The sequence below is a fragment of the Bos indicus x Bos taurus genome, chromosome 16, assembly GCF_003369695.1.
Source record: "Bos indicus x Bos taurus breed Angus x Brahman F1 hybrid chromosome 16, Bos_hybrid_MaternalHap_v2.0, whole genome shotgun sequence".
Taxonomy (NCBI): Eukaryota; Metazoa; Chordata; class Mammalia; order Artiodactyla; family Bovidae; genus Bos; species Bos indicus x Bos taurus.
Genome location: NC_040091.1, coordinates 36,317,916 through 36,338,222, shown reverse-complemented (window position 1 = coordinate 36,338,222; position 20,307 = coordinate 36,317,916). Strand labels below are relative to the sequence as shown.

Genomic DNA, 20,307 nt, shown 5'->3' with positions numbered 1-20,307 from the left:
AAACAGGGTAACAGTATACAGCCTTGACGAACTCCTTTTCCTATTTGGAACCAGTCTGTTGTTCCATGTCCAGTTCTGTTGCTTCCTGACCTGCATACAGGTTTCTCAAGAGGCAGATCAGGTGGTCTGGTATTCCCACCTCTTTCAGAATTTCCCACAGTTTATTGTGATCCACACAGTCAAAGGCTTTGGCATAGTCAATAAAGCAGAAATAGATGTTTTTCTGGAACTCTCTTGCTTTTGTCATGATCAAGCGGATGTTGGCAATTTGATCTCTGGTTCCTCTGCCTTTTCTAAAACCAGCTTGAACATCAGGAAGTTCACGGTTCACATATTGCTGAAGCCTGGCTTCACACTAGCGTGTGAGATGAGTGCAATTGTGTGGTAGTTTGAGCATTCTTTGGCATTGCCTTTCTTTGGGATTGGAATGAAAACTGACCTTTTCCAGTCCTGTGGCCACTGCTGAGTTTTCCAAATTTGCTGGCATAGTGAGTGCAGCACTTTCACAGCATCATCTTTCAGGATTTGGAGTAGCTCAACTGGAATTCCATCACCTCCACTAGCTTTGTTCGTAGTGATGCTTTCTAAGGCCCACTTGACTTCACATTCCAGGATGTCTGGCTCTAGGTGAGTGATCACACCATCATGATTATCTGGGTCATGAAGATCTTTTTTGTACAGTTCTTCTGTGTATTCTTGCCATCTCTTCCTAAAAGCACATATGCATGGAAAACATTGTTAGTTTCACATGATCCATTTAGGGCTGAGCCTTCCTTCAAGCAGTGACAGAGGGGTGTGGTATAATTTGATTTTCCAAAGGCTTGTAATTGTTTAGTCACTAAGTCCTGTCCAACTCTTTGCGACCCCGTGGCCTGTAGCTTGCCAGGCTCCTATGTCCATGGGATTCTCCAGGCCAGAATACTGGAGTGGGTTGCCATTTTCTTCTCCAGGGGATCTTCCTGACCCAGGGATTGAACCACACCTCCTACTTGAGAGGCTGGTTCTTTACCACTGAGCCACCTGGAAGCCCCTCCAAAGGCTTAGTTGACCTTCAAATGTCACATCACCTGGAATTCCAGCATTGGTTGAAATTCCCTTAAAATCAGCTATTTCAATCTTACAAATTATGTGAATTTTATATTCTACTTAGTAATGTATGTTTGATGCAATGTGAAAATGTTTATATTATCATTGATGAAGACTAATTTTTAGGAAGCCCTGAATGCTCACTCACTCTTTGATATATATACCATTCAAAATGAATGACTAGACACAAAGCTTATATCCTTCACAAAATTAACTCAAAATGGATCACAGACCTAAATATATTAATAAATTACAAAGCTGTAAACTCCACTGCAAGCACAAAGAAAGCATAGTAGTTAATTTCATTTAGAGTTGAGTTGGCCAAATGGTGCAATGGAAAGAACTGTTAGGAGTGTGATTGAAATGACAAATCAAGGAATCTGCAATGGATAAGGAAGGAAGTGAAAGAAAGGGAGGCTGGTGCTTTAGGAATATGTGAAAGTACTTTTGCATTGGAAAGCCTGATAATGAGGACATAACTAACTGTGAGTACAGGAGATATGGGCAGTGAAGAGAATGCTCCAATCCCTGAATTTGGTGGAAGAAAACGTTCAATAACAAAGGCCAGAATGAGGCTAACTCAATCTATGTTAATTCTGTCCTTTCTTCCAGCATTTATGCAAATTCATTCATTACCATACTTTAATCAACATATGTATGTTTTTAAAATTATACCTGTTTTATAAAAGAACATAATTATTTCTACTGTTGATAACCTTTTTTTTAAAAAAAGGAATTGAGAGAAGGAAAAGTGTTTTCAAAATTAATGGAAGAAACTTACCTAAGTAATCAGCATGTACATGGTATAATCCTACTATTTTAAAAAAATGACTGCACTGGGAGATGATTCATTCCAGAATGTCATTTGAATAGACAGGAATTTTCATATGGTGCATTTTAAAATGACATTTTCCTTTTTTAGAAGGCGTTACAAAATAAGTTTAGAAAAATAATCTAAGGTTTTTCAACATTTAAAAAATGCATACCGTCAAAGGGAAATTAAAAATAAAAGTTGTAAAGTGCTTTACAGCACATTCTGATGAGTAGTTATATAAACAGTATAAAATGGGTTTTGAGTAAGATGAGAGAAAAATTAAATGACCTACTTAACTGAGTTATTGTAATGTAGTAGAATAGTGAATTTAGAGCCAGGAGTTCTAGTTCTAAGTTCTTACAAGTAAGAGTAACACAATAGATTCTTTTCCTTCTTTTTTGTTAAAAAGGTATTTGTGTGATTGATTGGCTATTCTCTGCTAGATAATAAGGTCTATGAAGGCAAGGTTGATGGTTGTTTCTAATCATCATTGTCATGTCATATCCGAGTACCTAGCATAGTATACAGAAGGTGGTAAGTGCTCAATCTGTTGAATGCGTGAATTGATGGATGGAAATCAGATGACATAATAAGGTGTAGTGGCCTTGCCTTCTCCTTTTCAGCATGTAAGTGGTGAGGCCTATGCTGAAATTGTGGTAAATTTGTATTTGTTGTTTAGTTGCTAAGTTGTGTCTGACCCTTTGCGATCCTATGGACTGCAGCATGCCAGGCTTCCTTGTCCTTCAGTATCTCCAGGAGTTTGCTCAAACTCATTGAGTCCATTGAGTCGGTGACGCCATCCCCTTTTCCTCCTGCCTTCAGTCTTTCCAAGCCTCAGGGGCTTTTCCAATGAGTTGGCTCTTCACATCAGGTGGCTAAAGTATTGGAGCTTCAACTTCAGCATCAGTCCTTCCAATGAATATTCAGGGTTGATTTCCTTTAGAATTGACTGGTTTTGTTGCAGGAAGACTGACCCCTTCCAGGGCCTGAAACTGGGCTCTTATCTAACACTCAGAAATGAATTGTCAGAGGAGACACATGTGCTGACAAAGCAAGAGATTTTATTGGGAAAGGGCGCCCGGGTGGAGAGCAGCAGGGTAAGGGAACCCAGGAGAACCTTTCCCAATAAAATCTCTTGCTTTGTCAGCACGTGTGTCTCCTCGGACAATTCATTTCCGAGTGTTGGACAAGAGCCCAGTTTCGGGCCCTAGAAGGGAACGCCTTCCTGCAACAGTTTGATCTCCTTGCAGTTCAAGGGACTCTACACCACAGTTCAAAAGCATCAATTTGGTGCTCAGTTTTCTTTATGGTCCAACTCTCACATTTGTACATGATGACTGGAAAAATCGTAGCTTTGATTATGTGGAACTTTGTCAGCAAAGTGATGTCTCTACTTTTTAATACACTGTCTATGTTTGTCATATAAAGAAAGATATAAATAGGTTGAAGCAAGTCACTTTGACAGTTGTAAGCATTTTATTAATTCAAAAAAAACCTGAAGTACACTGTTTGAACTGCAGACGTGAGATTGAACACACTCTCATACAGCCCTTCAAGTGAATGCTCACTTGCAGAACCCTGTGTCAGTTTCTCCTAAAATCTAAGCTGTAATTTTAAATCTTCTAAGAATTGTAGATGTTGGTAATGCTCTGAGATTAAAAAGTGATCATTTCATCCTGAAATTCTCATCTTTAATTTTGCTAATTTGCTTCTGATCTTTAATCATTCTGATTTATTGATAGTATAAAAAATTGATTGTTTTGTTTGCTGTTGAACATTAGCCAGTGCCTTTTGGCTCTAACAAAAGACCTTTTCAGTTTTCCACATTGTGTAGCAGACCCTTTCACAAATGTGCTCACATTAACTTTATTTGGAGACTGAGCGTATCGAAGTTAGGAGCTAGTTAGTTATAGATTGTTTAACTCCAGGACCATACTCTAAACACACCACTTGTTTTTATTATGGCTAATGCTTACATTAACTAAAAGTCAAACCCAAATTTTAATATAATATATAGAAACTTCCACATATGACTCTGCTTTGTACTGAGCCCTGTATAACACTAATAGCCTTTTCTTATACAAATCTGAATGATTTTCCTTTTTCTTAGTTCTGAAATCATGGTTTTAGAACTTGTTGCTACCTCTTTCTGAAATGCTTTTGTGTTGGGGATTTGTCCTCTTCTACTTTCTCTATATTCCACTGCTACTTAAGAATGCATTTTGCTTCAAAACATTCCTCTCCCAATTGCATCTATCTTCCTGTTTTATAAGGGGAGAGGAGGGGTAAGTTTAAGATAAAATAAAAAATGCTGTATCCAATTGTCTGCTCACTACAAGTTCTACAATGTAAAATATTTTTAAATGTTCTTATATCTTTTAAATGAAGATTTTTATAGAAAATTTATTTTTTGGTACTTCTTATATAAAGTTTTTTTAAGCTTTTAATATGTTTTTATATAAAAATATAAAGGAGTAGAAGAAAAGTAAATCTTAAACTTTTAATGTTAATTTTCCCGATCTTTTTTGTATTGTATGCTGCTGCTAAGTCACTTCAGTCGTGTCCGACTCTGTGTGACCCCATAGACGGCAGTCCACCAGGCTCCTCCATCCCTGGGATTCTCCAGGCAAGAACACTGGAGTGGGTTGCCATTTCCTTCTCCAATGCATTAAAGTGAAAAGTGAAAGTGAAGTTGCTCAGTCGTATCAGACCCTCAGTGACCCCATGGACTGCAGCCTTCCAGGCTCCTCCATCCATGGGATTTTCCAGGCAAGAGTACTGGAGTGGGGTGCCATTGCCTATCTGATACATAATTGTTTACATTGATTTTTATAAACCCAGGTTTGATCCCTGGGTTGGGAAGGTCCCCTGGAGAAGGACCTACTCCAATATTCTTGCTTGGGAAATACCATGGACAGAAGAGCCTGGCGGGCTACATACAGCCCATGGGGTCGCAGAGGAGGGCACAACTGAGCGACTGAGCAAGCACACACATGTTCTGAACCTCATTATGTGGGTGTCTGCTTATAACATTTGAAAAGTTTGATGACATCTTGGTGGTTATTTACAAAGTTGGAACTAAGTGTGCTTGAATGCTTTATTGTGTATAAACAATAAAAGTGTTTTATTATGTATAAGTTATATTTGAAATGTTCAGAAGAAGGAAAATGATTCGGCATCTTTAAGGAAAAGTCTTTCTGTGCTAGAGCATGATTTTTAAATATTCTGCATGATGGTATTTCTGACAGAAACGGAAATCTTTGTTGTCCCTGTGATTATCCAGGCAGTGACATTCTCATCTGAAGATCTGACAGAAAACTGGAGGTGTCCCTGAGTGTGACTAAAGTGTTAGTTTCTCCTTCTTGAGTAGGCCCCGGAAGCTCAGTATTATGGAAATATCTGAGTCATAGTGACTGGAGGTTCCAGTTTTAGCTCAGTCATCAACTAGGTCTGTGACTTTATGGGTGTAATATATATTTGCTTGCCTCAGTTTCTTTATCCATAAAATGAAGAGTTTGAACACAATGATACTCAGCTCTGACATCAGTGAAAAAAAGGAATTGAGTTCTTTGCTAGATTTGGCTCTACTTAGCTGAAAATAAAATTCTTAAAATTTAAAATGTAAGGTGTTTAGGTGTGTGGGTTGTGGGTGTGTGCTTGTGTGTGTGTGGGTATGTGTGCTCGTGTGTGTGTGTGGTTATGTATGAGGCAACTAGTTGAAAGGCCAGCCTGAATGGGATGTTAACATGTGTCATTGCTCTCTGCCAAGTCCAGATGTATCACTGTTACATCTCTAGACATCTTTTGACTCTAGGAAATAACCATTTTCTACTGCAAAGGTTAAGGTTAAATCAAATTTGGATATAATTTTTACTTGGCATGATAAATCTTTTTTCATAGAAGAAACAGTACTTGCTTGTTACTTTCTTCTTCTATAATAGAAGTTCCATTATTCATATATAGTTTTTTAACAGTCTCATTGAGGCAAATCACAGTTATAGGTGAAGGAATGAGCTAATTTTTTGAGAGATTATACTTTTTTCTTTGTATGTAGGTGCTATTGTGAAACTGTATATGTCAAGACTTCAAGAGGTTTTGTATAGGTATATACTGTATTTCATTTCTCTTGGGTTTGTATCCAGGAGTGGAATTGCTGGGTCATATATAACTCTGTGTTTAACATTTTGCTGTGCTTAGTTGTGTCCAACTCTTTGAGACCCCATAGACTGTAGCCCACCAGGCTCCTCTGTCCATGGGGATTCTCCAGGCAAGAATACTGGAGTGGGTTGCCATGCCCTCTTCTAGGGGACCTTCCCAACCCGGAGATCAAACCCAGGTCTCCCACATTGCAGGTAGACATTTTGAAGAATTGCCAAATTGTTTTTCAGAGTAACTGCATCATTTTACATTTCTACCAGCAAAATATATGTTTCGTTTTCTCTACATCCTCACGAACATTTGTTATTGTATATCTTTCTTATAGCCATTTAGGTGTGTGAGAGGTACTATCTCATTGCAGTTTTGATTTCCATTTCCCTAATAGCTCGTGGTATTGAGCATCTTTTCATAGGTTTATTGGCTCTTTGTGTATCTTCTGATGTCTTCTTTGGGAAAATGTCTACTCAGATCCTTTGTCCATTTTGTAACTGGGTTGTCTTTTATTATTGAGTAGTTAAAATTCTTGGTACATTCTGGATGCTAGACCCTCCCTGATCAGATAACGTAATTTGTGAGTGTTTTCTCCAATTTGGTGGCTTGTCGTTTTGCTCCCTTGATGACTTAGAGTGCAGATTATCTGTGTTTTTGCTGTTCTGTTTTTTTGATCATTTGTGCTTTTGGTGTCTTATCTAAGAAACCATTGCCTAACCCAAAGTCACAAGTGTTTCCTTCCAACAGTTTTTCTAGCTTGGCTCTTGGTGTTTAGTCTGTGATCCATTTTGAGTTAATTTTTGTATGTAGACTGAGGTAGGGATACAGTGTCATTTTTTTGGTCTGATACCCAGTGGTCCCTGCACTATTAGTTGAAAGACTGATCTTTCCCCATTTGAATGGTCTTGGTGCCCTTGATGGAAATCAGCTGGTCAGATATGTATGAGCTTGTTTCTGGACTCTCTCCTCTTAGATTAACCTGTATCTATTCTATGCCAGTAGTATACTGTCTTGATTACTGTAGCTTTGCGGTATGTTTTGAAAATAGAAAATGTGTCTTCCAACTTTGTTTGTCATTTTTGAAACTGTTTTAGCTATGCTGGGTCTCTTGCATTTCCATATGAATGTTATATGGGTTTTAAAATGTAGTTCTATATTTAAGGGTTTTTTTGGTATTTTATAAGGGCACACCTCACTGACTTGATTTCTTAAGATTCTGGAATTGGGATGTAATTGAAATGAGATATTTTGTTAAGTATGTTTGATGTCACAGGGAACAACTTGATTTCCTTATCCTATTTTATAATAATCTATTCCCTTTCTCCTACATGATTGTTAAATGTTACAAAATTGACCTTGAAATAGAATTATTTAACTTTACATAGATGAGTAGTTAAGTACTTCAGTTCACCATAGTTTAGGCCCAGTGAATGAGTACTTCCTTTAACACTGACTTTTGTATCATTTTATGTAGGTGTGCAGTTTAATGGGACAAAATATGGGTTTTGTCTTCAAACAAAAGTTTGAGTGCTGACTTACTCATTTTTTGTTATGTAACCTTGGACCAGTGTTCAAATTATCTGGGCTTTACTATTCTTGTCCATGAAATAGTATCCCTGGTTCTGTCAACCTACACTGTCTGTCATGAGAATGGAAAGAGATCATGTATGTAAAGAACCTGCTACTTAGTAGGTATTCTAAAAATTATTATTGTTATTGTCATGATTAATGGTTATTATTAGTGTCTTAAAGTTTGAATGGCACTGATTTATTAAGTATTTTGAGAATTGTTTTCCTGTGGTCTGGGCACTAGGAGATGAAGAAAAGTCGTTCTAACAGAACAGAGTGTAAAAAATTGAACAGAATGTCTCCAGTTTGTGTGCCTATTATCTTAAGAGATATTCTCTTCACTGATGTTCATTGGAATTTGAGAAAAGATTGAGTAGCTGATATAGGAGATACTCTTTTTTTGCATCACATGGTTTAAAGAATATTGTCTTCCCCTCACTCTCTTTATATTCTTATTGACCTGCATTCAAGTTCTACTTATTTTATATACCACAAGACATTATTGTAATTTTATATATGCATTATTTATTTAGATTTACCCACATACTTATATTTCCATTGTTTTTGGAAACAATGGTTTCCTTCTATTTCTTGAATCATCTTGAATCATTTTCTTTCAGAACTTCCAGTGGCAATAAATTTTCTGTTTTTACTTGTCTGAAAATATCTATTTCACCTTCACCTTTTGAAGGGTAATTTTCTTAGTTATAGAATGCTGTGTGCAATTGCTTTTCATTCTTTAATTTCTGATTTATTAAAAAAGTAGATTCTGGTTCTCTGGTGAAATTATTAACCTTTACATATATTTTTCATACTTATTTTGAAAATTTTGTCTGATAACTAGGGTATTCATGGATTTCTTTCTATTATTTATTTTTTCCTGTTGGTCTTCTTTTTTGGTAGATCGCATAGTTTATCTTTGAAAGCTTGACATTGCATAGGAAAACCTGTATTTCCATTTCTGGAGATTCAGGCAGCTAAAATAGAGGAAGTATCACTTTAGCATGATTAAGGGCTAAGCATTGCGTGAATACAAAACTTGTTTCAAATTTTGTTAGTATTAGTTTACCTTAGTTTACCCATGCTCCTGGAGTGTGATGTTCCAGGAGACACAACAGAAAGGCTACTGAAAGCTCCGTTGAACAAACACAGGCTTGAGCTCACTTCTCTAAGATTTCATTTTCTCTAGGATCTTTGCCCCTCCAGTTTCGGCTGGTTTGGTCGACTCAAATTCCAATATCTGTCTACTTATCCCCATGACCTTGTCAAAAATCTCTGCCTCTAGACGGCCTTCCTCTGTCAGCTTCTTGGGCTTCTTCATCTATTGTCCAGCTTGACTTGAGTCTCAGCACATGTCGTCAGGTAAAAGCAGCATAAAAAGTACTGTGCTCACCTCAGTGAGCTTCCTTTCTTTCTGAATCTTAGATTATCAAATCTGGCTGTCTTAGGTGCTCTCCAACGTCATCAGATAGATCCTTTTTTTTCTTTTTTTATCCCACTTTTCTGGTTGTTCTTGGAAAGCAGCAGTCATATGCCACAAGCTGCATTATTAGCCAGAAACAGTACTTCCTCAGTTTACTTTCTTTGTATTAAAGCTGTTTTCTGAATAATGAATCACGAAAAATTCTACCATCTGGTATAGAATTAAAGAGTGTGATTTTGTGGTTAAGGCTGCCTGGATAAATGGAACTACCAAGTCTCACTGGTTTTTCATTTGCCTCACTTTCAATTACATGTCTCATCATTTCTTTTATTTCATAATTTTACCTATTTTAATGAAGGCAATATTTCAATAATGCTTTTGAACAAAAGGATATTTTAATATAGATAGTAAGGTTTTTGATAAACTACTACTATTTAAATTTTGTATTAAAAGGAGAGTATAATACTAGAATACACAATGAAACCTAAATTTTAAGCAGTCATATTAAAAAATAAAAATAAAATGCTGTATTTATAAGGATTAATATGAAAAATAACAAGACTTGTATTAAGACAATAGTGTATCTCTTATCTTTTTGTTTCTCTTGACTACTACACGTTATTTAAATGTGTCTTTTTGGGTGATTGCGGGAAAAATAGTGTCTTAAAAAGTGCCTCTATTATAGCTTATGAATATGATCATAAATATAGCTAGACATACTATTATTAGAATTTATAAGTGAATTATGAATATAAAAGAAACTCATCTATATACACTAACCAGAGAATCGGATGCTAAATCTAGAGTTAGTAACAAAACCCTTAGATTCCTTTCTTCCTTCCTCATTTGCTTATTGTGATGAAGGACCTTTAGGGGCTAAGCTATTATAGTGTGTGATGGGAAATTCTGCCTAATAGTCAAGGAAAGAGGGCCATCTTTGACTTATGTTTCATTGTATACACCTCACAGATCTTCATCTAGAGGGAGCTTAAGTGACCAAAGGGCCTTAGTTCCTGTGCTCTGAAATCTACTTCTGCTTTTGTGTTTAGGACCTGTTTTCCAGGGGTTCCCAGCCCTTGGCTGAGAGAAGCAGAAATACTAAAACAGGCCCACCCATCACCGGAAGTCAGGGAACTCTCTGAGGGCTATCTGGCTTGAGCACTGCCTGATGTCTTGCTGAACCTTCCTTAGACTGTAGAGCAATTCAGGAGGGTTCCCCCCAAACTTCCTTCTTTCTCTCCTTCAACTCAGGGTCAACTCTGTATTGTGGTCTGTCTGCTTTCTCTGGATCCCTTCCTATTTTCTCTGTTAGGAATTTCCATTCAGAATTTCTCCTACAGGAATAAGATTCTTGAATGTTTAATCCTGTCTTGGCATCTTGTCTGCTTCTCGGGGGACCTAGACTAACACATTCTCCCACTATTTCTATAAAAAGATACTATCATGTGAAATTACTAAGGAGAGAAAAGATGCTTGCTATAATCTGAATGACAACAATATTCTAATACTGCTGGAATCTTAAACTTAGAACAATTAGAACTTTATGGAGAGGTACTGAATTATAACAGTTGTCAGATAAGGAGCTCATGTTCTAAAAAAGTGTCAGTTTACCCAGGATGATTGGGTGGCTGTGAAGTATTAAGTTCATAAGTCAACTCTGAGATATCGAAGGGTATTTAATAAGAAATTAGAGGAAATATTTCTAAGGATGTGTTGATAGCTGTCATATTGTTGAAAACCAGAATTATTCAGTTATTAATAAGTATTATAATAGCAGATATGTTTATTGCAAATATTTGGTCATTCTTTCAATTCATAGGATTTTTTTCAAGAGGGCTTATATTTGGTATGTTATTGTTAAAATTCTTCTTTCTTTGCAGAATCATAGTGAGAGGTTCGTTTTCATCGCAGAGTGGTTTGATCCAAATGCTTCACTATTTCGACGTTATGAACTTTTATTTTACCCCGGGGATGGATCTGTTGAAATGGTAAATGAGCCTTTCTTTGCTTAAAAGTTGGCAAACAGAGTAAAGGTGGGATTGGGGGAGGAATAGGATTGCCTTTTTTTCTAGTTGTGTCTATGTGAGATGATGAATGTTCATGGAATTTTTGTGGTCATCTCTTCATGATTTATGTGAGTCAAATCCTTATGCCATATTCCTTAAACTAATATATTAATCATATCTCAACAAAACTGAAAGAAAAAAATACATTATTATTTGGGAAATCAAAAAATTTGTTGGCATTATAATTCCATTACAAGAAGATACTTTGTGCCTTTATTTTTTTAATAGAAATTGTTTTTTCAGTTAGAAAACTGAAGTAGGGTTATTCATGTTTTGTATTAATCAATAGTCAAGTGGTTGTAGATAAAGATTATCACAGTCATAAATGTCAGTATTGTTGAATGCTGTTATCACTACAAAAAGTCAGATTGTAGAAGACTGAGCCAAGAGATCCTGCTTATTTCTTGTGTCCCTTTCCTGACAGTCCCTTTTGCAGGCTGACATATCTGGTATTGGGATTTTGTGTAGGCAAGAAAGGAGAAATTTGGCATCTTGGAGGCACTAATTTGCTACCATGATTTGGAAATAAACAAAAATTTCTACTCAGGATTTAAAAGTATCAAATTTGTAATTTTTATGTTATTACTGGATTAGAGTAGGAAATGCATGTTATCAAAGAAATTATTACTTGTAGCAAAAATGAAACAACAAAGGTCTGTCTTGTCAAAGCTATGGTTTTTCCAGTGGTCATGTATGGATGTGAGAGTTGGACTGTGAAGAAAGCTGAGCGCCGAAGAATTGATGCTTTTGAACTGTGGTGTTGGAGAAGACTCTTGAGAGTCCCTTGGACTGCAAGGAGATCCAACCAGTCCATTCTGAAGGAGATCAGTCCTGGGTGTTCATTGGAAGGAATGATGCTAAGGCTGAAACTCCAGTACCTTGGCTACCTCATGCGAAGAGTTGACTCATTGGAAAATACTCTGATGCTGGGAGGGATTGGGGGCAGGAGGAGAAGGGGACAACAGAGGATGAGATGGCTGGATGGCATCACTGACTCAATGGACATGAGTTTGAATGAACTCCGGGAGTTGGTGATGGACAGGGAGGTCTGGCATGCTGTGATTCATGGGGTCGCAAAGAGTCGGTCACGACCGAGCGACTGAACTGAACTGATGTAACTTATGTTTAATAATACAGAATTAATAACTTTATTTCTAGTTTATAAAAAGGTTAACATTTCCTGCTGACAATGATTTGTTTTATTGTATTGTTTTTGATTCCAGCATGATGTAAAGAATCATCGCACCTTTTTAAAGCGGACAAAATATGAAGATCTTCACCTGGAAGATTTATTTATAGGCAACAAAGTGAACATCTTTTCTCGACAACTGGTGCTGCTTGACTATGGAGATCAATACACAGCTCGTCAACTGGGCAGTAAGAAAGAAAAGTAAGAAAATTATTATGTAATCTTTTTTTAAATTCTTAGAACATTATGTCTGTCTTGGTACCAAATTCGAATTTCTTATTTCTATCTTGTGTTTTTTATAGTATAAGTATTTTTCAGTGATCCAATTCAGTGTTAGAACATTTTTAGAATTCTGTGGAGCAGATTCTGTAATTTTTTCCTCACTTAGATAATAAAGTGATACCCATGGTCTTAGACTGTGATTATTTTCTGGAGGGAAAAGTGCAAATCTTTTATATACACCCTCATCATTCTTCTAACTGGGAGTTGAGACTTTAAGTCTTGGTTTATGGGGCAAAAGTAGTGAGTGCCATAAGCTAAATGGAAACTCAGAAGAGAGTATTAATATCTGTTGGCTGTTTTTATATCAGACATTGTGTTAAAATGATTTCTATGCATCATTTGTTTAAGCCCCACAACAACCTAAATACAAAGGCTAATACTATTATTGTTAATTCCACTCTGTTAGATGGAGAAGTTGAGGCTTAGAGACGTTAGGTAACTTGCTGAAGATCGCAGAGTAGAGGCAAGATTAAAGTCCAGTGTCTGTATGAATCAGGAATGGGAGGATTTAATCACAGGAGAATGAGTAAGACCTGCAAAATGGTTGTCTTCTTTCTGTCTCAATTCAGATTTTTGTCTCCTGTGGCACCTGGCACATCTCCTCACACATTACAAGCACCTTATCTGTGTTAGGTAAACGAATCATTGAATAACAATTTAAAATTTGTTATCTACTCTTTCCTTTTTTTTATTCCCCCCATTTTCAAATGATGACCATTGATCTAATTGACAAAGATGTTTTTGTATTGCTGACTAAGTCGCTAAGTCTTGTTCAATTCTTTGTGACTCCATGGACTGCAGCATGCCAGGCTCCCTTATCCTTCACTATCTCCTGGAGTTTGCTCAAACTCATGGCCATTGAGTCAGTGATGCCATCCAACCATCTCATCCTCTGTCACCCCCTTCTCCTCCTGCCCTCAATCTTTCCCAGCATCAGGTCTTTTTCAATTAGTTGGCTCTTCACATCAGGTGGCCAAAGTATTGGATCTTCAGCTTCAGCATCAGTCCTTCCAGTGAATATTCAGGACTGATTTCCTTTAGGATGGACTGGTTTGATCTCCTTGCAGTCCAAAGAACTGCAAGAGTCTTCTCCAGCACCAAAGATTGCTTTTAATATAAATTGTCTCTTTTTGAGTGTATTCATAGATATCTGATAAATACTGACTGATCAATTGAAGACAGAATATTTATTTTAAAAAGAAACAAATGTACAAAAACACTGTGATACAAAGAAATTTAATCCATTTTGGGATCACAACTGCCTCCCCAAAGTCCATTGTATTGTGCCTCAAACAAGGAAGTATTCACAGGAGCTGCTCCACAAAATTTATTGAATAAACAGTACATCTTTGAAAATAGTTGTGTCTGGAGGAAGAGCTTCTGGCTGGCTGCTTCCCTGCCTTCTCCTCTCCCTGCCATTGTATGTTGCTCTTCCTGTGACATGGAAAAAGTATAGCATGGTGTGTCTCTGGTCTTCTTTCTTCATTGTTTGTCAAAGCTACATTTGTCATTCTGACTTTTCCTCAGTTTTGATTTAGAAGAGAGACAAAAACAAGTTGGAATTATAGCTGAAAATTAGGCTATCCAGAAAACATTACTAAAATGACATTTTAAGTTTTAATCTCTGCATTTATGAGTTTGCAGCTTTCTGAATCTAGCTTGAACTGTATTGAAATGGAATTTTCATTCTTTGGTCATCTTTCCAGGCTCTAGTTTCTGTGGCTTATATTATATGCTCTTAATCTGACTTGAGGGATTCTTTGTGTTTGTGGAGTGATTATTGCAGTAGTGAAGAATAGGGATCACGGGTGGAAGTTAAGGCTGCTGCTGCTGCTAAATCACTTCAGTCGTGTCCGACTCTGTATGATCCCACAGACGGCAGCCACCAGGCTCCCCTGTCCCTGGGATTCTCCAGGCAAGAACACTGGAGTGGGTTGCCATTTCCTTCTCCAGTGCATGAAAGTGAAAAGTGAAAGGGAAGTCGCTCAGTCGTGCCCGACTCTTAGCGACCCCATGGACTGCAGCCTACCAGGCTCCTCCATCCATGGGATTTTCCAGGCAAGAGTATTGGAGTGGGGTGCCATTGCCTTCTCCGGAAGTTAAGACTATCTGTATAAAAAGCTCAAAAACTATTTAATTCTACAGGAAAAAAAAATCTGTCAAACTATTTTTTGAGGTTTGCCACCCAAATAATAGCTGATTACCTAACATCTGAGTCCCCTCATAGTAATATTCTTTCTGTGACTTTTAAAAAACTCTTTATGATTCTAGAGGTGCTTTGATGCTCAGTGTGGTATTAGTACACAGGTGGTGATGGATCAGTGAGATGGTGAATGATTCATAAAAAAGAAAAACCAAAGATTCCCAGGACAACTCGAAATAGGAAAAAAAAAAAAAAAGAAGATAGAATGTTAGATAAATAAGAATCTCATTATTATGAGATCTACTAATAAAAGTCTGTGGGGTTAAGGAAGCATCAACCACAATTCCTTTATTTACAAGAAATAAATATTTATAACTTAAAGTTTCTGAGCACATGCTATATGCCAATCACTGTGGTAGGCATCTCAGTTCACAACTACTTCAAGTTTTCATTTAAACTAGTAAAAATAGGTAAATGAGGGAGACAGGGTTAATAGTATGACCCAATCAAAGTAAAATCTATAGCATGTATATATATATATATATATATATATATATATATATATGACCAAATCAAAGTAAAATCTATAGCAATTATTATAAATACATATAAATTATTATATCTGTAGTATGGAGAAGGCAATGGCAACCCACTCCAGTTCTCTTGCCAGGAGAATCCCATGGATGGAGGAGCCTAGTAGGCTGCGGTCCATGGGGTTTCGAAGAGTCGGGCACGACTGAGCATCTTCACTTTCACTTTTCACTTTCATGCATTGGAGAAGGAAATGGCCACCCACTCCAGTGTTCTTGCCTGGAGAATCCCAGGGATGGGGGAGCCTGGTGGGCTGCCGTCTATGGGGTTGCACAGAGTCAGACAGGACTGCAGTGACTTAGCAGCAGCATATCTATAGTAATTATTATATATATTATATATTGTATATATAGCAAAGTAAACTCTATAGCAATTATTAGATATTGTATATAAAGTCTGATTTTTCTACAGTGAATGTTGTTGTTTCCCTTTTATAGAATAGTTCAGTAACTTGGCCATAGTCACACAGCTACAAAGAAAGGGGAAACAAGTAAATCTTGTCGTGTTTGACTTTAAAACTCATTCTCTTTCTATTAAACCTCTAATTCATATGTTGGTAAATATTATTGAATGGACTGATTTAAAAATAGGATAGAAGAATATGAAGGCAGATTTTAAATATTTGGGCTTTATAAATATAATTAATTAAAATATGTGCTGTATTATATTTTTACTGACTAAAATTATTTTGCCATTTTGTCTTCTGATTCTTTCCTAACTGCAAGGGGGTTAAATCCAGCAGCCATTTGGGTGACTTAAATAAGCTTCTTCAGAATTAAAGAGTTTTTTAAAAAATATATTGTTTCATTTAAATGACCAAAGAGGTAGGCGTATGGAGAAATACATGCATATCTATCATGGTCCCATGGAAATATCTTGTATGTAATAATTGTAACTTAGCCTGGCTCTCAGTTTTATATAGTGTCAAGGAGAATTTATGAACTAATTACATCCTTATTATGTTAATCATACTCAATTCCTTTATTTCTGGAGTAAAGCCTCTTGGAGAGGGAGGAGTATTTCTGTGGTGCCTATCTGCTAATTTTGAGGGATTTATCAAGATAATTCTGTTCTATGTAATTCAATTTAGCTCACAAACTAGCCTCAGCTTTCGAATTCCTCTTAACTGTTGAAATCTGACATTTGATTCACATTTCTATTCTCTTTTTCAAAATCTCTGTATTGAGGTATAATGGACAAACAAAAAGCTGTAAATATTTAACACAACTTTGGAGTTTGGAGATAAGTAAAACCTGTGAAACAATTACCACAATCAAGGTTGTAAATTTATTTATCACCTTCAAAACTTCCCTCCCTCCCTCTTATTATTTTTTACGTTGATTTTTCTTTTGTCGTAAGAGAACTTAATGAAAGATCTACTCCCTTAGCTAATTTGTAACTTGTTCCCTTTATAAAGCTCCTCAAATCAAATGGATAAATGTTATTAGTTGTCAATGAGTCAGAGTATTTGATTTTTTAAATTGTTTTGTTTCCATTTTTGTCTTTTTAAATATTTTTCTCTTTTTTTTAAAGAGTATTTGATTTACATTTTGTGTGGTAAAAATGAATTGGTGGGCTTCCCTGTGGCACTAGTGGTAAAGAATCTGCCTGCCGATGCAGGAGACCCAAGAGATTCGAGTTCATTCCCTGGGTTGGGAAGATCCCCTGGAGTAGGAAATATCAATCTGTTCCAGTATTCTTGCCTGGGAAATTCCATGCACAGATGAGCCTGGCAGGCTGCAGTCCATGGGTCCACAGAGAGTCAGACATGACTGAGTGACTAAGCAATGAATTGATGCTTTATAGTTTTACTGTTCAGATGTAAAGACATCATACAGTCTTCGTGTCATCTCTTGGGTTCAGTTAGTCTCATTCTCCTCCTAATTTTTAACTGATGGAGCACTGATGTAGGTGCCAGATGTAAATCAAAGTAAAGTACTGGTTTAGGCTGTCTAGTATAAGCCACCTCTGAGAGTGGTTGAGATTTTCTTCCTGCCTACTTCACTCACACGGCGATTCAGTTCTCTTAATTATAGGGGTTAATTAGTCCTTGGTAACTGGTGAACCCACCTGATGTCAATTCCCCCTGTAAATAGTAGCTTCTCTCTGCCCTGAGTAGCCAGGACTTTGCTACATCCTGCCCACTGTAGCAAAGTACTCTTGCCTGGAAAATCCTACGGATGGAGGAGCCTGGTAGGCTGCAGTCCATGGGGTCGCTAAGAGTCGGACACGACTGAGCGACTTCCCTTTCACTTTTCACTTTCATGCATTGGAGAAGGAAATGGCAACCCACTCCAGTGTTCTTGCCTGGAGAATCCCAGGGATGAGGGAGCCTGGTGGGCTGCAGTCTATGGGGTCGCACAGAGTCGGACACGACTGAAGCGACTTAGCAGCAGCAGCAGCAGAAATGACTTAGCAGCAGCAGCATCCCACTGTCTGCCCCACACGGTGAGGTGTTGCTCTAGAACCCTGCTTCAGGCATGTAAATGCCCCTCATCCATTAAACTACTGTGATCTCTTTTGGTTTCTCTGGCTCTTTCTTCTGTCTTGAGGCCTGGCAACTAGCTACAAGGCTTACAGGCCTGTGGGTGCAGCCTAACAACCTTACATGGCAGAGTCATTGTAGATTTGATTAAGATTACAGGCCTTGAGCTGGGGAAATTATTCTGGATCATCCCCATAGGCGCAGTGTAATCACAGGAGTCCATAAAACCAGAGAACCTTAACTGGCTGCAGAGAACCAGAGTGATGCCAGTGTGAGAAGGACCTCATCTCCATTGTTGGCTTAGAAGATAGAAGGAGACCACAGCCAAGGAGGGGGAGCCTTAACTGTCTTTCTCAAGAATAGGTTTGATTGATAATAAATTTTTTGTTGATATCTTTTTATCATCACTTTACTTTCAGGTTTGTTAAGTTATTAGATATATCTCTTATAAACAGAATGTAGCTCCTTAAAAAACATTCTGCCTGAAAACCTCTAAATTTTCACTGGTAAGACTAGTGTAAGACAGAGTGCCTGATGAACTATGGATGGAGGTTCATGACACTGTACAGGAGATAGGGATCAAGACCATTCCCAAGAAAAAGAAATGCAAAAAAGCAAAATGGCTGTCTGAGGAGGCCTTACAAATAGCTGTGAAAGAATAGACGTGAAAAGCAAAGGAGAAAAGGAAAGATATATCCATTTGAATGCAGAGTTGCAAAGAATAGCAAGGAGAGATAAGAAAGCTTTCCTCAGTGATCAATGCAAAGAAATAAAGGAAAACAATAGAATAGGAAAGACTAGATATCTCTTCCAGAAAATTAGAGATACCAAGGGAATATTTTCTGCAAAGATGGGCACAGTAAAGGACAGGAATGGTATAGACCTAACAGAAGCAGAAGATATTAAGAAGAGGTGGCAAGAATACACAGAAGAACTTATAAAAAAGATCTTCACGACCCAGATAATCACGATGGTGTGATCACTGACCTAGAGACAGACATCCTGGATTGTGAAGTCAAGTGGGCCTTAGGAAGCATTACTACAAACAAAGCTAGTGGAGGTGATGGGATTCCAGTTGAACTGTTTCAAATCCTACAAGATGATGCTGTGAAAGTGCTGCACTCAATATGCCAGCAAATTTGGAAACCTCAGCAGTGGCCATAGGACTGAAAAGGTCAGTTTTCATTCCAATCCCAAAGAAAGGCAATACCAAAGAATGTTCAGACTACTGCACAATTGCACTCATCTCACACGCTAGCAAAGTAATGCTCAAAATTCTCCAAGCCAGGCTTCAGCAGTACGTGAACCGTAAACTTCCAGATGTTCAAGCTGGTTTTAGAAAAGGCAGAGGAACCAGAGATATAATTGCCAACATCTGTTGCGTCATCGAAAAAGCAAGAGAGTTCCGGAAAAACATCTATTTCTGCTTTATTGACTATGCCAAAGCCTTTGACTGTGTGGATCACAATAAACTCTGAGGAATTCTTCAAGAGATGGGAATACCAGACCACCTGACCTGCCTCTTGAGAAGTCTGGATGAAAGTCAGGAAGCAACAGTTAGAACTAGACATGGAACAACAGACTGGTTCCAAATAGGAAAAGGAGTACGTCAAGGCTGTATATTGTCACCCTGCTTATTCAACTTATATGCAAAGTACACCATGAGAAATGCTGGGCTGGATGAAGCACAAGCTGGAATCAAGATTGCCAGGAGAAATATCAATAACCTCAGATATGCAGATGACACCACCCTTATGGCAGAAAGTGAAGAGGAACTAAAAAGCCTCTTGATGAAAGTGAAAGAGGAGAGTGGAAAAGTTGGCTTAAAGCTCAACATTCAGAAAACTAAGATCATGGCATCTGGTCCCGTCACTTCATGGCAAATAGATGGGGAAACAATGAAAACAGTGGCTGACTATTTTTTGGGCTCCAAAATCACTACAGATGGTGACTGCAGCCATGAAATTAAAAGACACTTACTCCTTGGAAGGAAAGTTATGACCAACCTAGACAGCATATTCAACAGCAGAGACATTACTTTGCTGACAAAGGTCTGTCTAGTCAAGGCTATGGTTTTTCTAGTCGTCATGTATGGATGTGAGAGCTGGACTGTGAAGAAAGCTGAATGCCAAAGAATTGATGCTTTTGAACTATGGTGTTGGAGAAGACTCTTGAGAGTCCCTTGGACTGCAAGGAGATCCAACCAGTCCATCCTAAAGGAGATCAGTCCTGAGTATTCATTGGAAGGACTGATGTTGAGGCTAAAACTCCAATACGTTGGCCACCTGATGTGAAGAGCTGACTCATTTCAAAAGACCCTGATGCTGGGAAAGATGGAAGGCAGAGGAGAAGGGGACGACAGAAGATTAGATGGTTGGATGGCATCACCGACTCAATGGACATAAGTTTGCGTAAACTCTGGGAGTTGGTTATGGACAGGGAGGCCTGGTGTGCTGGGGACCATGGGGTCACAAAAATTCGGACACGACTGAGCAACTCAACTAAACTGA

At 37.8% G+C, this 20,307-nt stretch overlaps 1 protein-coding gene across 3 annotated transcripts in view; it reads left to right on the top strand.

Annotated features, from left to right (window-relative positions):
• Positions 1 to 20,307, top strand: part of NME7 (NME/NM23 family member 7) — a 247,828-nt gene that overhangs the window by 32,637 nt on the left and 194,884 nt on the right. For all 3 annotated transcript variants that reach the window (XM_027564741.1, XM_027564742.1, XM_027564739.1), the window contains exons 2-3: positions 10,922 to 11,029; positions 12,331 to 12,497. In XM_027564741.1, the coding sequence (XP_027420542.1) occupies positions 10,922 to 11,029; positions 12,331 to 12,497 (275 nt within the window). The remainder of the gene's footprint in view (positions 1 to 10,921; positions 11,030 to 12,330; positions 12,498 to 20,307) is intronic.